The following is a 19,037-nucleotide window of genomic DNA, read 5'->3' on the forward strand; positions in this document are numbered from 1 at the left end:
TGAGCTAAAGGCGTAGAGCTCTAGAAATGAGGGATTTAAGCATGCAATAGTTACAACCTAAAATGTAATGATTACATAGTTCTCTACCTAATGCCGGTTAAGGCCACTAAGTCAATTTCTCTCATTAACGTTATGGATTTATATTCCGCTCCTTCACCAGCGTTGACTATGGTTAACCCATAACGATCACTTCGTCCTTTTATCGGAAATTCTAAATTGCTCTATTTTTGCATCATTTTCTCTCAATTTCCGTAACTCCACTTATTACTTACAAAACAAATAAAATTGGATTAACTACACTATAATTGGCTCAAGTATTAGTTTATTTCAAGTGTTTTGGATACAATTACATGCATAAAAATGCGTGTAATCAGTTTTCATACCCGTTCATCTTGTTATTTTGCTAGTGCTTCTGTTGACTTATTTGACAGTTTTCCTCAACTATATTTTTAGTGTGTTGGAATGATGCTGACTAATCTGTCCATGTCAAGTTGTTAGAGGCACCAGGCTGTGGATACTTTTCCTCTAAGACTTGAATCTGGCCAATTGGCCATATATCTCCTTACAGTGCTCATGACTTGTCTGCTTTCAGGAACATCAAAACAATTGCTGAATGTTTGTGGATCTCTTATATCTCACTGTTTGTTCTAGATTTTCTTTCTATTCCTTGGTTCATTGTTTCATCTCTAACTAGTGGTGCTGTGTTTGGGTTGGGTGTACTTATGCTGTCAAGAAGAAGGATGAGGACCAATCATTAAGGGGCTCTGGAAGCCTCTGGTACTGAGGACTGCAAACTAAAAGCAAAATGGGAGAACAATATGTTTGTGCAAAAAGGGGCTCTTTGTCTTTTTGTAATGATTGTATGTGCTCCAATTCGCAGATATGTTTGTGCTATATGATTGTATGACTAGACAGTAGTAGTTAAAACTTAAAACTTCATACCATAGCAAAAGAAGTACTAATGCCCTGTTGCAAAACAAGCAATCAGACTTGGAATTGTCCTCTCATGTTGAACTTAAAATTCAAATGAGTAAAAGAAGGAAAAAGTTTACATTTCACCTGAAACCCTCTATGAACTCCTGAAGACATGAATTAGGCTTCATAGGGTGGTTCATAGCATATATCACTTTAGGTATGGACTATGGAGACAGTAGTTAAAACTTAAAACTTCATTCCATAGCAAAAGAAGTACTAATGCCCTGTTGACAAGCAATCAGAACTCCAATTGTCCTCCCATGTTGAACATCAAATTCAAATGAGTAAACAACACAAGGATGGAAAAATTTACATTTCACCTGAAATCCGATATGAACTCCTACAGGTGCTATCTGGCTTAAAGTTTTACTTTAGATGGACATTGGAGACAAAAGAATAATACTAATTACATCTAGATGGCATCAAGGGAACTGGAATGACCCACCAATTTGATTAGTACCTGATGGGGGACTTATAGCCACCCAAAGGAGAGATATGGTGATTGCCATAAGACCAGACCACACAAACACAATGGTCGGTGTCTTCCCTCGTCTTCCCATAAGCCCTTTTGCAAAGGGATAGAGATGCGCCAGCACCCAAAAACTGAAGAACACTCCTCCAAGCAATTTGCTCCACTGTGGTATGACACTATATACCGTTCGACAAACAGCAATAGCTATTCCAATCAAGTTTGTCATCATGATTGTGATTGGCGGTATCATCAGTGATGTCCATTTGAAGATATACAAATCCACAAACTCATCATCTATATCATCACCTCCAGATTTTGATGTCAGTGTGAATGAGATCTCAATACCTGCTATGACCTTTAGAAGACCTTGAAGCACAGCTGCAAGATGGGCGCTCGTTCCTCCAATCAACCAAAACTGCTCATTCCTCCACCACTCTTCTAGTTCAATTCCAGACCACTTGATCTCCAGCACAGCAAGAAGAATGAGGGTCAATGTGATGCCTAAAAGGTATACCAGGAAGGTTATGTTGAGGGTCTGAACTATGAACTGGCCGGAAATGAGTGAAAGTGCTGGAAGGAAGCAGTAGACAATGAGGAAAAAGGAAGTGAAAGGGTACATTCCAACATTGAGGTATGCTATCCTTTGTAGAAACTTCATTTTGGAGCTTGCGAAAAGAGCATTGTTTCGGGAAAAGAAAATCTCGACAGATCCAGTTGCCCATCGGAGAACCTGGTGAAGGCGATCAGTGAGATTGATTGGGGCAGAACCCCGAAATGCATCTCTTTTTGTTACACAATAAACAGACCTCCATCCTCTATTATGCATCCTATAACCTGTGACAACATCTTCAGTTACTGAACCATAAATCCACCCAATGCGTTGGCCCCATTCAGTCTTATCCTCATACCAGCAGGAGATGACACTGATTGCCTCTGCAACTGTTGATGCATCAAGAAGCTCACGAGGAAATGTGAGAGCACCTGGCGGTCGTCCATTTTTCAATGATGGATGATCAGCAAGAGGACGACCTTGGAATTCTGCCACTTGGATAGAGTCTACAAGGAAACTTGAGTTCCCAAACCTTTTAGGAATAATGGCATTCATTTCGTTATCATCATCAAAGTCTCCCACTTGTATTGTTTGAGAGTCAATTTCAGGGGCAGAAACAACTGAAGAAGATTTAGATTTCTTATTGCGGCCACCACAGCAACAACCATTACGATCTTTCACTTGAGGTGGCTCAAATCCATAAAGGGCAGTTCGTCGAAAGAGGCAACCTGTTCCAACATAAACTGGACCCTGAATGCCATCAAGTGCACGCATGTTGACATCAAAGAAAACAGTGTTGTGGTTGGCATAACGGTCAGAAGGGTCTATTCCTTCAAACCTTTGAGGAAACTGGACATAACTAATGCGGTCCCCACCACGATCCATCATGAAGCACATGCCTTCTCTCAATGCTTGGGAATTGTAGATGTAGTGGTCACAGTCAAGGTTGAGAATGAAGGGGCCATTGGACATAACAGCTGAGGCACGAACCAAGGCATTCATAGCACCAGCCTTCTTGTTGTGATCATAGCCAGGTCGCTTCTCACGAGAAACATAAACTAACATTGGAAGACGAATGTCAACCTCACTTAGATCCATGGAATTTGAATCCACTGTTGTTCCTTTCAGTGGTTCATCACTAGGAGGTTTCAACATCACCTGCATATATTACAAAATTAGTAAATGAAAGCTCCAAACGAAAACTGAAGCAGTTAGCATTATTTCTGAGTGTAGTGAATATATGATATGAACTCACCCAAAACAAACAATACGAACAGATGAGAGGCTTGCTATAGAATACATGGAGATGCATATATAAATATCAGGTTAGTTACTTCAATGTGGATGCATATATGACATATAAAAATCTAGGAACTGTTTCCAAACAAAAAATATAATACGGATGGTCAGCTTGTATTAATTCAATGTGCATGATTATATAACAGATAGGCTGTACATACACTAGTGCTTAATGTCCATTTGGGTAGCTATTAACTACAATGAAGAATTCTGGCTTCTAGCTAAACGTAATCAAGTGTTAAAGTCCATTAAAACTCAGTGACATAATATTGGATTAATAGATGGTTTTTCAAGTTCAATGTGGATGCATATGTAACTAACTATACCAGTGCTTACAAAGTACATATACAACATGCAGAAAATTTGAGGAAAACTAATACAGGTTTTTGAAGTGTGTGTGTGTGTGGGGGAGGGGGAGATATGCTGAAGCTACTGCATTGGAACTCAGATTTAATAGGACATGTAATTCTATAAATTAAAACAACAGAGATCATATACCTGCATGATACTAGCATGATCACCCCTAGAATGCTCAGGGGCAGGAACTGTCCAGGTACCAGGCCAGTGTGTTCCATCAGCCATCCAAGTTGCTTTTGGGATCTTTATCTTATCAACTTCTTCGTCATTTCCAATCGCTCTCCCAAGTTTCATAGCCTTCATCTCGTCCCTAGCATTGTAGGCCTCTGAACGTCTCCGAATTGAATCAGGAAGGCCATTAATCCTAACCTTATATTCATCATATTCACGCTTTACTCTCCTTCGGTCTCTAACAAAATCTTGTCGTACTTTGTTCTTGTAGGGATCTCTCTTCAGACTGAAGTAAGATTCTGGGTTTCTTGGCTCAATATTATGCTTCCGGCAAAAAGGTACCCACAAGTTGGCAAAACTAGCAGCTTCGGCCATGGCCTCAAATGTCAAAAGTGCACCTCCATCATCAGAAACATAACATGCAAGCTTCTCAACAGGGTAGTCAGCTGCAAGAATCGACAGAATTGTGTTTGCGGTGACAAGAGGTGGTTCTTTCTCTGGATCTGCTGTAGAGACAAAAATGTCTATGCCTGGAAGATCAGATTTTCCAGTAGGATTGCTGAGGCTCGGTGTTTCAAATTTCTCCTTTAACACATCGAGATTGGTAATGCGATTGATGGGGCAGAGCTTTGGAAGCTGATCAAGTAGCCATGAGATGGCAAACCAGATTTCACAAACCACTGACATAGCCCACAACCAGACAGCATCTTCATTTGGATTTCTGATTCTCCATTGCAAAAACAATCCAAGGACCACCATTCGAACAAATATTAAAAGCCTGAAAGAATATACCAAACAACAGGAGAACAAATGTAAGCTTACTTTACACAATATGAAGTAGTTATGGAGTCCCTAAAAAGAATAAAAAAGAAAAAAACTAGAAAGCTGGAAAAATAGTAGTCCATCTTTGAAGCTGATGAAAATAATATTACTACTAACTAGTAGTCCATATTGTTGGTTGCTCATTGATAATAATATGGCACCGAAGTATGTTTGGTCATTAGTAATAAAATCGGTACTATGAAGTATGTTTTGTAACTACGGGACTGGACTATTAGCATATCAACGTAGTTTCAGAAATACTAAAGACTACACATAAACAACGAAAAGAGTAGTCAATCAACTGTCATTGAAGCTCAGACAACGAAGTTATGAATTCCAAATTGTAATTTCTGGGTCATTGCACCTTAGTAATATGGTTAAATACAAACATTCAAGTTTGTTTGGTCATTAGTAATATGATTAGTATCTGCAAAGCTCAACCTGTGTATTATGTTTGGTCATTAGACTAGCTGCACCTTAGTAATATGGTTAAATATACCAAAACATTCAAACATTAAGTATGTTTTGTCATGAGTAATATGATTAGTATCTTCATGTATTATGTATGGTCATTAGACTAGCAAATCAAAGCAGCTATAAGAGTTTAGATTATCCACGACCCAGATCATCATAAGTTCAGCAATCAAATTTAAAATTCACACACTTACCAAATGAATGTCATAAGTTTAAAGTTCACATTATGAAGTTTAAAGTCTAAGCGATGTTTGACTATTAGTAATTGGTGAATTTCAAGTAATTAAGACAAATATAACACACATATAGATCCTCATACAGTCAAGGTGTATAAGAAATAGTAAGACACAGACGCAAAAGCCAAAGGACTTGCATTCAATCATTCCAAGAAGTAAAACCCTAAACCCTAATGAATGAGTAAAACTGTTTTACCTATATGGACTGAGAATTGCAGCAGAGATATTCAACTTTCGCGTAAGAGGCCTCCATTGCTTATCATGAAACACCATCGGATCTCCCCCAATCCCATCTTGACTCCCTTCCACATCTACCTTTGGCCAAATAGCATTTCCATATCCATAACTCCCCTTTGTCTCAAACAACCACTTGTTGTGATCAAACTCGCTACTCTGGCGCCCCATCACCTTCGTCGACTTCATCAACGACATCCTCCTCTCTGTTTTCGACATCTGCTGCTGATACTGCTTTCGATTATGCACTGCATACTCGGTCACATCCAGCTCCTTATAAGGCTCCTTGCAGCCAGGACACATGTGGTCACCATTTCTCACAGCATCCCTAAAACAATCCATACAAATCTTGTAGTCACATTCACAAGGGAGAATATCCAGTCCCCTCTCATCAGTCACCACCTTAGCATCACAACCCGGCACGGCGCAGAAAGACCCTTTTGCCCCAGTCATCTGGGGATGGTAGCTTGTCTGTGATTCAATGACCTTTTCCTTCAGTTGGGCTTGCGTGACGCAATTGTAACCGCCGGTGAAGAGAGAGCTGGAGACGAATTGGTCCTCCACTCTCTGAGAAGTGGAGTACTCCATGGAAGCTGACATGGGGTTGTTGTCAGGTGTGGAGGGTATGTGGACTGTGTAGGTTGCAAATTCGACACCCCCAATGTCACTGTTTAGATCATGGCTTGTTTGGCTAACACGGCGAAGCCTAGGTGACCCGATTGATGTATTGATTGGAGATTCTGAGGCCATAATTCATGAACCTGAAAAATTGTTGAAAATTCTCAAAGATTTAAGACCCATATGCTCTGTTTGAAATAGCAAAAATTTAAAAATTCTCAAACGGGTAGTGGGTATTAGCACAACATAAACAAGAACTCAATTAAGAAGGAATGAAATCTTATTAGGAAAGAAGAGTCTAATAGAACTAGAACCTGAAATACATAGAAAATGCTTAAGACCCGAACTTAGTTTCTTTGAAAAAGGAACAAATTTTTTATGAATTATCTTAAAAATTAAGACCCAAATTACCTCAATTCTGTTTTTCTATATCAAAAAACCACATGGAATCTAGAATGGAAGAAAAGCCAAAGTAATTAAATGATTAACTCTAGCTCACTATAGTTCTCTGTTAGCAAACAGAGCTTCCCAAACCCTCTGAATCTCTAAAAATAACTTACCAGATTGAAATTTCAAGAACCCAAGTGAGATAATGTCTGCTTCTGTTTGAATTCAACAGCTGAGACACTTCAGACCTTGAAAAGAAGTAGATTGCTGAGTAAGCACAAAGAAGAACAAGAAAGCTTGCTTAACAGGGATGGGTGAGTTTTAAACCCTAAAACAAAGAAACGGGTGTCTTGGGTTTTGGGTTTTCATCAAGACTGTGAGCTGTTTTGCAATCCAAATTCTGAGACAGATTGACGAATGAGTGAGGTGGGTGGTCTTCCTTTCTCTGCAAATTTGGTGCGTTATAAATGAAATTGCTTTGAATTTTTGTCACTGTCTTATGAGTTATGACCGTTGAGAGAAAATGTTTTCATTTTTGAATTATTTGACCGTTGCACACGAGGCCGTTGGGAATAGGGCGGCTCGCTTTCAAGGACAAGTCATAAAGTAGCTAATAATTCTTTTTCTTTTTGCAATTTTGCTTTTCCCGCTCAAGAAGACTTGTTTTTCTCCAATCACAACGCAACACGTGTTTTTTTTTTCCATAATTTCAAAATCATGGAATACGAATCATTTGTCTTGTAAGGGAGGGGGCATTTTTTATATTTTAAAATAGTTAACCAGGATATAATCTGCTATGGCCAATCTTATTTGTGGTTCTTTGGGCTACGTAGGTTGCACTGTTTGAATGGTCTGACTTGAAGTTTCTCTTGTTCTTGGCATGAGAACAAGTATGGGTTCTGATGATATTAGTGATCGGAAGATCTTTCACGTAATGAAAGCTTGCCTGAATTTTCAGCGGCAATTAAGTGACTTTCATAGGTGGGCTTTTTTATCAAGTTCAGGAGATAGCAGTGATTGGAGTTCTCGTGGATGGTTGGCAACGGTTGAGGGTGGTTTTTCAGCAGTTAATGTGGATGCAACACTATTGTCCATGTTAATCACACTTGATCAAGGAAAGTTGTACAAGCCCTATCTTTTTGGGAGTAATACTTGTGGAACTGGCTCAACAGAAACTAATTTCTCTCCTTATTTTGAGAATATCATTCTATCTTTCACATTTTATTGAGATTTCTGTGTCGTCTTGCTCAAGAAAAATAATTGTTTAGTTTTATCCTAATTTCGACTGCTAAGGTATCTCAAACACATTCTCCTATTCCAACTTCATCGACAAATCACACATTCCCTCTTCTTCTTTTTTTTTGGAGAAGAATCACACATTCCCTCAAACAACTCTCGGGGAAGTTCTATATATACTCTTGCTACAAAATTGCAGTGGGTCTAAATATTGGAGTGTACATGTCAAATGTAAGAATCCACATATTACTTGACAATTTTATGGTGCTTCAGAGTATTGAAACTTCATAGCGGAGAAAACTGTTAAGTTTGCAAATTGTTTGTAGTGTGCTTCATTCAATAAGTTAATATAACGACTCTGGGCTCCGGAGTTATAATATTCCATAGCACTATAGACAACCCTTATATTACTTGCATAAAGTGATAAATTATAGCTTATTTTAATAATTATAATTCGTTGTCGGTGAGCTGTGACATGCTGGGAAGTTATAATACCAACATTGTAAAGGTCATGAGTTCAATTTTCACTGACATATGTAAGGATGGGATGAGGTAAGATTTTAAAAAAAAAAAATTATTTATAATTCGCTATCGGTAATTGAATTAGTACACCTAGTATGATAGGTTCTGATGTCCAATTATCAACATGTTTGTCAAGGGACCACTTTCATATGCAAGCTTAACCACTCTGGTAAATGTTGCATCTTAGCACTGTTTGGGCCCAAAATGAGCATTTTGGCCTGACAAGGCACGTCTTGGAGAAATTGAGCCAATGTCAGTGGCTCAAGATATATATTGTCGACAAGTTCGAAATATATATTTAGAGGCTAAATAAAGCCTACTATGGAAGCATGAAAAGTCAACTATAGCACATTTTCCTACTTCGGCTAGGAGAAACCGAGCTAAACAGAAGGAGTGGCCGCCTGACCAAATGAACTCTAAATGAGCTAAAACTCTGCAGATCCATTCTAGACAGCCCAAGGATCATTTCTTATGAAGAGTTCCAGAGCTAGTTTTGAGTGCCAGACACATCAAACAATCAACAAACTAATTCATTCATCAAAACATCTCTAAGATGATCTAAGTTCTCTCAAGAGCAACCTCTCTAAGAGCAACTCCTCTCCTTCTCTTTCTCTTACCGGTGATCACACTCCTAGTCCCAGTCTTCTCAGAAGCCGACTTTCAGTGCCACCAAACTCTCTGTCAACGTACTTCGATCCTAGTCTCCTCGAGAGCTGATTGTAGTACCACGACCACAACGGTTACGGAACCAGCCAAGCAAGGGTAACGCCCTAAAACAACACAATTCATCAAAACATCTCTAAGATGATCTAAGTTCTCTCTAGAGCAACCTCTCTAAGAGCAACTCCTCTCCTTCTCTTTCTCTTACCGGTGATCACACTCCTAGTCCTAGTCTTCTCAGAAGCCGACTTTCAGTGCCACCAAACCCTCTGTCAACATGCTTCGGTCCTAGTCTCCTCGGGAGCCGACGGTAGTGCCGCGACCACAACGGTTACAGAACCAGCCAAGCAAGGGTAATGCCCTAGCAACCCAGCCAAGCTAAAGTCACGCTTTAGCAAGATCTCAATACTTCCCGGTGATTTCGCTCTGCTCAATCTGCAATATTGAGTATCGACTTGTGAACAAGAAGAAACTTCAACAAAGTCCTCACCACGAGGCACAAAGAATCCCACGACGAGGTTGGTGCTCTCCTCGTCTACAATCGCTTGATAGAAGTCAGGTCAAGGGACACCCCCGACGACCGCACCCGAACGGTGCTAGCACACCCGCGCAAGAAAAGAAACTGTTGACCAGCTGCAACAAAATTGGAGCCAAACAAGCACACTAGTAAAACGTAACAGCTATGGAATTCTCACTTATACCGATAGGTCGGCAAATCCATACCTTGTGCTATGTGTGTTGTCCAATCTAAATGTGATCCCTTATGAAATAGGAGAAGAAACGACGGATTCCACAACTCCTCCCTAATTTAAATACGCTCACTCAGTACACTTTATTAGTTAAGAATCAAAAGTGACATTCATCTTATTTATTTATTTATTTAGTCGTAGAACATAGATTATTAGTTTACAATAAAAATTCAACACCTTTACGAAATGTCTTTCTTTCAACGCTTGTTCACCCATAGTTTGTTTGTTATTGGATTTTATAAATTTAGAGTTAGCTTTCTGCCTTATCCGATATATATATATATATATATATATATATATATATATATATATATATATATATATATATATATATATATATATTTTGTGACTTTGTCTTCGGCCTCGTCAAGTATATTGGTTTAATTGTTAGATGTGATTTATGCTAATTATGTTGAGCTAGATTTTATTGGATCTTCAAAATGAAGTGTCAAGTTGAAAAAGAGTGATAGGAAGCCCAATTAATTAGGTTGCACCACATGGGTGATCTTACCCATTATAGAATAGGGTTAACTAATCGGGCATCCAAGCTCCCTATATAAACATTGCTATCGAGAGTGGCCACAACAATGCTCATTCGAGAAAATTTTCTCTATCATTTCTCTCTTTCGTTATCATTTTTGACTCTTGTCTTTCATTATCTTTAGAGTCTTAACACTGGAGAGATTATTAATAGATTCATCAACCGAGACCGAGTAGAGAGAAAACTTCGGGAATACACGCTTATCGATCTTCAAGCGTGCAAAAAAGATACGTTGATAATTCTCTTATATTGCATCAACTATTGTGCATAATGATTATGAATATGATTGGACGAAAAAAGTTTTAATTTTCAGTTCGCGTACCGATTTGTTTGATGATGTTCTCACAACTCTTCTATATATTATTCAGGCAACAAGTTTCTCATTTCCTATTTTTGTATATGCAAAATGAGATTTGATTTCTTCTGTATATACTTTGCAAAATTAAAATGTTTTTTTTTTTTTTTAATCAAACTCAGAGCCGGGTGCCAATATATATTCATCTAAAGCCAGAATAGGCCGTTACATACCATTCCGCTGCCATGTACAGAGAGATAAGAAAATAGTGGTAGTACCCAGAGTGCATGGTACATAGAAATAGACCCACTCATTAGACATGTCATATACGTAGACATAGCGAAGATTCTCCTTTGGTACTACTTCAGAGGCGCTAGAGATATATAGAGTGCACATAACGTGCATTAGCTTCCAAAAAGAAAATTATTGTAAAGACTACACATAAACATAATTTAATGGACTAGGGCAAAAACCCTAGTCCAAAACTAGAAGCCCAAAAGGGCAGCTACCACAGAAAGCCACGCTAGGCCTATCAAGCTGGTTTGGGCAGTCCACCATCTTCATTGCCATCACACTTCATACGTACCATTCCGACGAAGCTCCGTCAGACCCACAGCACTGCAACCCACGTCGCCACAATCCACGCCACGGCCTCTCACTGTCCGCAACCCAAATCGCCACGAGCAACGCTGCCACACCAAAGCCCCGACGGAAAAATCAATCCCGATCCAGATCCTCGTAACCCACACCACCATCGATCCAGACCTATGGCGCCATCAGCCAAGAACCTTCCTCGGGGATCTATCGCCGGTCTAATACAGCAGATCCACCACCCTGCACTAGCCCAGCTTAAAACCAACTGATACAGCCCCGCAAAAACCTCCTTTGACTGAGCCCCATGGGTAGTGGACATCGATTTACCCGTCTGGCAGCAGACTCATGATGGCGGCGAGGCAAGAGACCAGCCCCAACGTCCGGACGCCGCCAAACGAGAACAATTTCGCAAACTGAAGCGCCGCCCTTAGGGTTTCTCGAGGAGAGCCGCCACTTAAGAAGAAGATTTACGGGAGGTATATGATTAGTGTAAGATTTTGTTGCAAAATCAAAATGTTGAATCAGGTACAAATAGATCTATACAAGAATATGAATATGATGTTAATTTAAGAACATATATAGATATGAGTTAATTAAATCAGATCTATCATACTCATAAAACCGAGAAAAATGGTTTATGTCTCTCCTAAAGAAAAAACCGAGAGAGCCAAAAAACTCAGAGAGAGCGTGATCCCTCCGACGGCTCGCCCTTGTGGCGGCGGCGTTGGACAAGCTTTGATTGGACCTGTGTCCTGCGGTTGGAATAAACCCAGTCGGAGTGGAGGCTCTATGGCGGCTTCGATGTCCAGAACGCAAGGAAGTCTCGCCGGGGAACTCCAGAGCCGATTCGGCGGCTTGTGGGTGGGGCTAGGGTCGATCTCAGAAGGAGAGGGTGGCAGACAGTCGGAGGTAACGTCGCTGGGAGGTGAGAGGACGGATTTTGAGCGGCCCAGATCGGATCGGAGTTTTCCGATCTGGTTTGTATCATTTGGAACCGCCCTGTGGAGGGGGTTGTTGGGGGTAGCAGCGCTGCATGCTGGCGTATTGGGAAGGGCGGAGAGATGATGGGACGGCCTGGTTTTGCCCAAGACGGCGGTTTGGATGCCGGTGGTTGGACAACATGGCTTGTGGGACGGTGGCGAGGTGACCACAGTAACCTACACTATTGGACTGGGCTGAGCAGGGGTTGGGCCTGAGCTAGGGCTCTAGGCCCAACTTCCTTTTGTTTTATGTTTTATTGTTTTTTATGGTTTTTAGTTAAATGTGGCTATATGCTGGAAATAAGTCCCTCCTATTTTAGGGTAGGGCGACGTGGGCGTTGTCCCGGTATGCACACTCAGTGTGCCTTGTCTGGCCTAGTGAGGCGGCGAGCTGTTTGCCTGATCAAATGGACGCAACCTCCTAGTGGCAAGATGAAACGAAGTGTCCCCGGATTTATATCTGTGCGGCAACATAGTGAGAAAGCTGTTTTATTTGTAATAATGCTTCTTCGTTATAAAGTTATCTTTCTGATATGTCACCGCTATGTCAAAGCAAATAAAGTAGTCATTCGTACACTCTTTGTTAATTGGTGCTTGTTAGAATACATAGACTTTGTAGAGACTCCTGATATTATTTCAAGAGGTTCTCTTGATGCATATTGTAATCTGGGTTCAGGCTCTACGTCTCCCCACCCCATGTATTCTGCAGTTTCATTAATCAAGACTTGAGGGCAGCCGCACCAGCTCTCTTTAAAATATATATATATATATATATATATATATATATATATATATATATATATATATATATATATATATATATATATATATATCCTTACCTGAGAAAAATCATATATCAGTCCGGCTACACTAAGGATGTCCTTAGTTTTTCTTAGGTACGAATTTCCGGTTTTCACCCACTTTCCGATCAAATTTTCACATCTTAACCGTTCAGTTTTTAGGTCCTAATGTATAGATCACCTCTGCAAAATTTCAGCCAAATTGGTGATCATTAAGGCATCCAAAACTGCAAATTACAACAATGTAAACGAACGGTTCCGGTTCGACAGATTCGGTTCGTTCGTGTAAATTACATTTTTGGACGCCTTAACGATCACCAAATTGGCTGAAATTTTGCAGAGGTGATCCATACATTAGGACCTAAAACTGAACGGTTAAGATGTGAAAATGTGATCGGAAAGTGGGTAAAAACAGTAAATCCGTTCCATAAGAAAAACTAAGGACATCCTTACCCGAGAAAAATCCTATATATATATATATTTAATTACACAACAATTGGCCCCTGAATTTGGTGGTTCAATTTGATATGACAAATGTGCAACTTTTTAAGCTAAAAGATATAGATATGAGTTGATTTGATCTCATTTGATACTCAAGAAGTCTCCACGTACTTATAAAGAGAGCACTTATGCCACAAAATAAAATGATCATGATAGATATTTGTTTTGCCAATCATTTTTGTGCAAATATAAACTATTGAATTTCTAGGACAAAGATATAGTTGGATAAGATAAGGATTTTCATCGATAGTCAATCAAATTGTCAAATTAATTTCTCCTCCTTTTTTTTTTTTTTTTTTTTTTTTGAGGTGAATGATTTACATCCAAGGACAATACTAGGTCCATGTCAAAGCATTACGTACATAATTAGAAGGCTAGTCTCGAAACCAATTGCTATTGCTTAAGCCCACATCTGGCCTAATTTGAGAATCAATGTAGCAAAATAATACCCAATAGATCCTAGGTTGCACACTTTCTAAAAAAAAAAAAAAAACCTTGGTCTACCTACTCTACAATACTCTAACAATCAAAACTAGTAAAACCACCTAACAGCTAACTACCTGATAAAAAAAAAAAAAAAAAACTAGTAAAACCGCCTAGAGAAGGCAATTGAAGTACAAGGGATTGTTTCACACATGAAACATAGAAGATCAAGTGAATGCACTTCGTTATGCTAATTTATCTTTACCCTTTCCTTGTTGCGTCTGCCACGAGGACACCCTCAGTTTCTTTTAGTCTCAGTTGTAGTAGTCACCACCTCTTACACACAATAGCTTTCATCAAGTGTCAACCCTAGGTTTATAAGTTGTAGAGCAGGGGGTAATAGCTAAAGCATGGCGTGCAAATTTGTTAGAGTACTCCTCTATTCCACCACTTTTTCATCATCTCTTCTCTGTTCAACTCTGATGATCGGAGCAGATGCCGCGGAAGTTTGCTCAATCAGATGATGAATATTGACACTACTCCTATCTTTCTTGAAAGTCCAGAGAGGTTCGCATTTGTGCATAACAAGGAGGTGAGTAATGGATGAACATTAGCCCTAAAGACCTAAGATGGAATAACAGGTGTAAATATGCCATCAAAACATTGTAAAACCATAGTTACATGCTCACAACATATGCACAACAATCATAATAGGATTAAGGCTTACCTTCAGCAATCACTGTCATGGATTCCATCTTATGCAGCTGCTAAACACGATCACTGAATATGGTCTTCTGTTACTTACCAACTTGCTTCTCAATGGACAGAACAATATGCAATAGTCGTGGTAGTAATCAGGGACCAATTCATCTGTATATATATGAGACTTAAACCTCAAGAAGCTTCCCATTAAAGCATTCCTTGTCGGTTTAGGTTTCACTATTAGATTCCTAATGTATCACAACTTATAGCCTTTCTTGTCGACTAAGCAATGAATTACTATCCTTAATGAATTGATACACTACTTCATTAAGTCACTAGTATTGATTCACTGTTTGTATCCATGTTAAACTAGGATTGATATTAAGCTAATCATCAATTACTTTATGATGATATGTGTTATGTCCATATTTGATCTTACAATCTCCCCCTTGGACTCACACATATCATGCTCGATGATTTGCACCAGAGAACATCAAAACCTACTTAACTTACTGAAGTGCGCGCCAGATAACAAACTCAAATCGAAAATCCATTCCAACATGGTCAGATCACAGTTATTTATGCAGAGCAAGAAACAATATACATTTTAACAAAAATGCAGAGTTTCAAAACCACTAACATAAGCTTCTGCAATCCACATATGTTCAACCAGAAGTGATACAATATATGTTAATGTGTATCAACAAGTAAACATATATTAGGTCCTACTTTATGTTTCTAAAACCAGAAACTCAAGCAAATTCACTGAACACTGATGGCTTAAAAATATTGCTTGAACCTTAACATCATGCTTCACATGATTTAAGCCATCTGATAGCAAGTATGATATTCAAAACAAGATGATAATTTCCAAAATAAAACAATAAAGCTGCAGCAAAATCATAACTGGAAATACCTCAAAAGTTTATTGATAATAATAAAATCTGTCATTACAAACAAGTTGTGATAAATAAAGTCAAAAGACCACAACTAAAAAATACAAGAACTCAAAAACCTTAGAAATTTAAATTGCTCCAACTGGATTAACTCTCTACTGAACCTAAGCATCTAGATTAGCTAAAACTCCAATGTTGGCTGTATGCTTCTGGAATGCTGCTACTGACAATGCCTTGGTGAAGGGGTCTGCTAGCTGTGAATTCGTGTCAATGCTCAAAACAGCTATCTCACCATGCTTAACCCTTTCTCTAACACTGTAATACTTTAAATCAATATGCTTAGAATTATTTGATCTTTTACTGTTCTTGCTAAAGAAAACTGCAGCTTCATTATCGCAATAAATCACAAGTGTGTCTGCCACAATGTGACTTAACACTTTGGTCTGCATCAAGAAATTCCTGATCCAAAGTCCTTCACACACAGTTTCATATACTGCAATAAATTCAGCTTGCATGGTGGAGGTTGAAACTAGAGTTTGCTTCATGGTTTTCCAAGCAACTGCACCTCCTGCTAGCATGTACACGTATCCACAAGTTGACATCTTGGAGTCTGGATAATTCCCTGCGAAATCAGAATCTGAAAATCCAACGAGGTTCAGATCCTCCACTTGCCTATAAACTAGCATGTGACTTTTAGTTTTCTGCAGGTATCTCAACACTTTCTTCCCAGCTACCCAATGTTCATGGCTTGGATTAGACTGAAATCTTGATAAAATCCCTACTGCAAAAGACAAGTCTGGCCTAGTGCAGACTTGTGCATACATGAGACTTCCTACAAGTCTAGCATAAGGCTTTGACTCCATATTTTCTTTCACAACATCACTTTTGGAACTTTGCTTCTTGGTTAGTTTATCTCCTTTGGACATGGGGACTTCTCCAGCTGCACACTTCTCCATACCAAATCTCTTCAAAACTTTGGTAATATAATTCTGTTGAGACAAACCAAGTAGTCTCTGTGCTCTATCTCTTTTAATCTCAATGCCTAGTACATAGGATGCTTCTCCTAAGTCTTTCATGTCAAAATTCTTTGACAGAAAGCTCTTGGTGTCTTTAAGCAGTTTAATGTTACTGCTAGCCAAAAGTATATCATCAACATAAAGTACTAGGAAAATAAAATTGTTCCCAACTGTCTTCAAGTAAACACACTCATCAACAAGATTCTCTGTAAATCCAAAAGTAGAAATCACAGAATCAAATTTCTTGTACCACTGTCTAGAAGCTTGTTTAAGGCCATAAATTGATTTTCTTAACCTGCATGCTAAGTTTTCACTTCCAGCTTGCACAAAACCTTCTGGCTGCTTCATATAAATCACTTCATCTAGTTCACCATTCAAAAAGGCTGTCTTAACATCCATTTGGTGTAGCTCCATATCAAAGTGAGCAACTAAAGCCATGATTATTCTAAATGAGTCTTTTGTAGAAACTGGAGAAAAAGTCTCAGTAAAGTCAATGCCCTCCTTCTGTGTAAAACCCTTGGCAACTAATCTTGCTTTATGTCTCTCTACATTGCCATTTGCATCTCTTTTGGTTTTGAAAACCCATTTACAACCTATAGGTTTCTGATTTGGGTCAGGTTCAACTAATTCCCAAACTGCATTTTGACTCATGGAATTAATTTCTGCTTCCATTGCTAGCTGCCATTGATGAGATTCACTACTTTCAATGGCCTGGTTAAATGTAGTTGGATCATTGTCCTCTGCACAATCTATTTCAATTTCTGCTTCTTGCAGATAAACAATGTAGTCACTATCTTCCCCCCCATAAGTTGGTTTTCTTGCTCGCTGTGATCTTCTAGGCTGAGGGTTGTCAGTTACGTGGTCAGTTACCTGACCAGTGACAGTTACTTGGTCAGTTACGTGGTCAGTGACATGACCAGTGACAGGTACTTGACCAGTTACTTGGTCAGTGACATGACTAGTTACAGGTACTCGACCAGTGACTTGGTCAGATACTTGACCAGTTACATGGTCAGTGACTTGTCCAGTGACAGTTACTCGGTCAGTGACATGGTCAGTTGCTTGACTAGTTATAGGTACGTGATCAGTTACTTGGTCAGTTACTCGACCAGTGACTTGATCAGTTACTTCTTGTTCTAAAGGCAATGCTACGCTTATATTCTCATCCGACACAATTTCCTCAAAATCTGAGGATAAATCCTCAAGGTTTGTATTGTGAACTTTTTCACTTAGAAACTTTACTTGATGTGTTTCAAAAATTCTAGGTGAATGATAAGCAGAATATAATTTATAGCCTTTAGATTTATCTGGATAACCTATAAAATAGCAACTAACTGTCTTAGGATCAAGTTTATTCAAGCTTGGATTATAAATCCTAGCTTCTGCATGGCATCCCCAAACATGGCAGTGATGAAGACTAGGTTTCCTGCCACACCAAAGCTCAAAAGCAGTATTTTCTATGGCTTTGCTAGGTGTTCTGTTGCAAATATAATTTGCAGTTTTTAAAGCCTCACCCCACAGAAATTTAGGCAAACCTGTTGTACACATCATGCATCTAACCATGTTCAAAAGAGTCCTATTCTTTCTCTCTGCAACACCATTCTGTTGTGGGTTATAGGGTGTTGTATATTGAGCTTTAATTCCATTGTCTTGTAAAAACAAGGCAAATGGACCCTTTTGTTGGCCGGATTCAGTGTACTTGCCATAGAACTCACCTCCTCTATCTGATCTTACTGTTTTGATTTTCTTTTCTAGTTGATTTTCTACTTCAGACTTAAAGATTTGAAAGGCTTTCAATGCTTGTGCCTTTTCTGAAAGTAGATAAATATAACTGTATCTAGAAAAGTCATCAATGAATGTGATAAAATACACATTCCCACAGATAGTTTGATGCCTAAATGGTCCACATATATCAGTGTGTATGAGTTCTAATAAATTTTGGCTTCTATATGCAGTCTTCTTTCTAGTATTAGTTATTTTTCCCTTAAAGCATTCAACACAGTCTGTTAGATCAGAAAAATCAAGTTCATTTAGGATTTTGTTTTTCACCAAAATTTTCAGTCTCTCTTTTGAAACATGGCCGAGTCTTCTATGCCATAAAAATGCAGACTTTTCATTTAGTTTGGTTCTTTTAACACCTGTTAAAGTGCTAGTACTGTTAGTGTTATTTTCAACAAGTAAAATTTCTTGTTGAGCCATTGAACAATTTAACTGTAAATAATCATTCATAATAACACCAGAACCAATTTGAACAGAATTTTTAGAAATAAGAATTCCATTACTATCCATAACAAGTCTACAACCAGATTTTACTAAAAGAGAAACTGAAACCAAATTCCTTCTCATGGAAGGTACATAAAAAACATTGTCCAGAACTAATAATTTTCCTAATCCTAAATCGAGCTTTAAGGTTCCAATAGCCTTGACTGCTACTCTCATGCCATTTCCTACACACAGGTTCACTTCATCACTTTTTGGGATTCTCCTCCTTATGAATCCCTGCAAAGAATTAGTAATATGAATAGGT

At 38.8% G+C, this 19,037-nt stretch overlaps 1 protein-coding gene across 1 annotated transcript; it reads right to left on the bottom strand.

Moving 5' to 3' along the window:
- Positions 1 to 1,085: 1,085 nt before the first annotated feature.
- LOC133746142 (cellulose synthase-like protein D3) lies at positions 1,086 to 7,044 on the bottom strand. Its single transcript, XM_062174304.1, has 4 exons — positions 6,769 to 7,044; positions 5,553 to 6,351; positions 3,795 to 4,602; positions 1,086 to 3,155 (listed from the first exon to the last, which is right to left on the bottom strand). The coding sequence occupies exons 2-4, from the start codon at positions 6,338 to 6,340 to the stop codon at positions 1,398 to 1,400; spliced, it is 3,354 nt and encodes a 1,117-aa protein (XP_062030288.1). The 5' UTR covers positions 6,341 to 6,351; positions 6,769 to 7,044; the 3' UTR covers positions 1,086 to 1,397.
- Positions 7,045 to 19,037: the final 11,993 nt, after the last annotated feature.

This window comes from Rosa rugosa, chromosome 4, assembly GCF_958449725.1.
Source record: "Rosa rugosa chromosome 4, drRosRugo1.1, whole genome shotgun sequence".
In the NCBI taxonomy this organism is placed as follows: Eukaryota; Viridiplantae; Streptophyta; class Magnoliopsida; order Rosales; family Rosaceae; genus Rosa; species Rosa rugosa.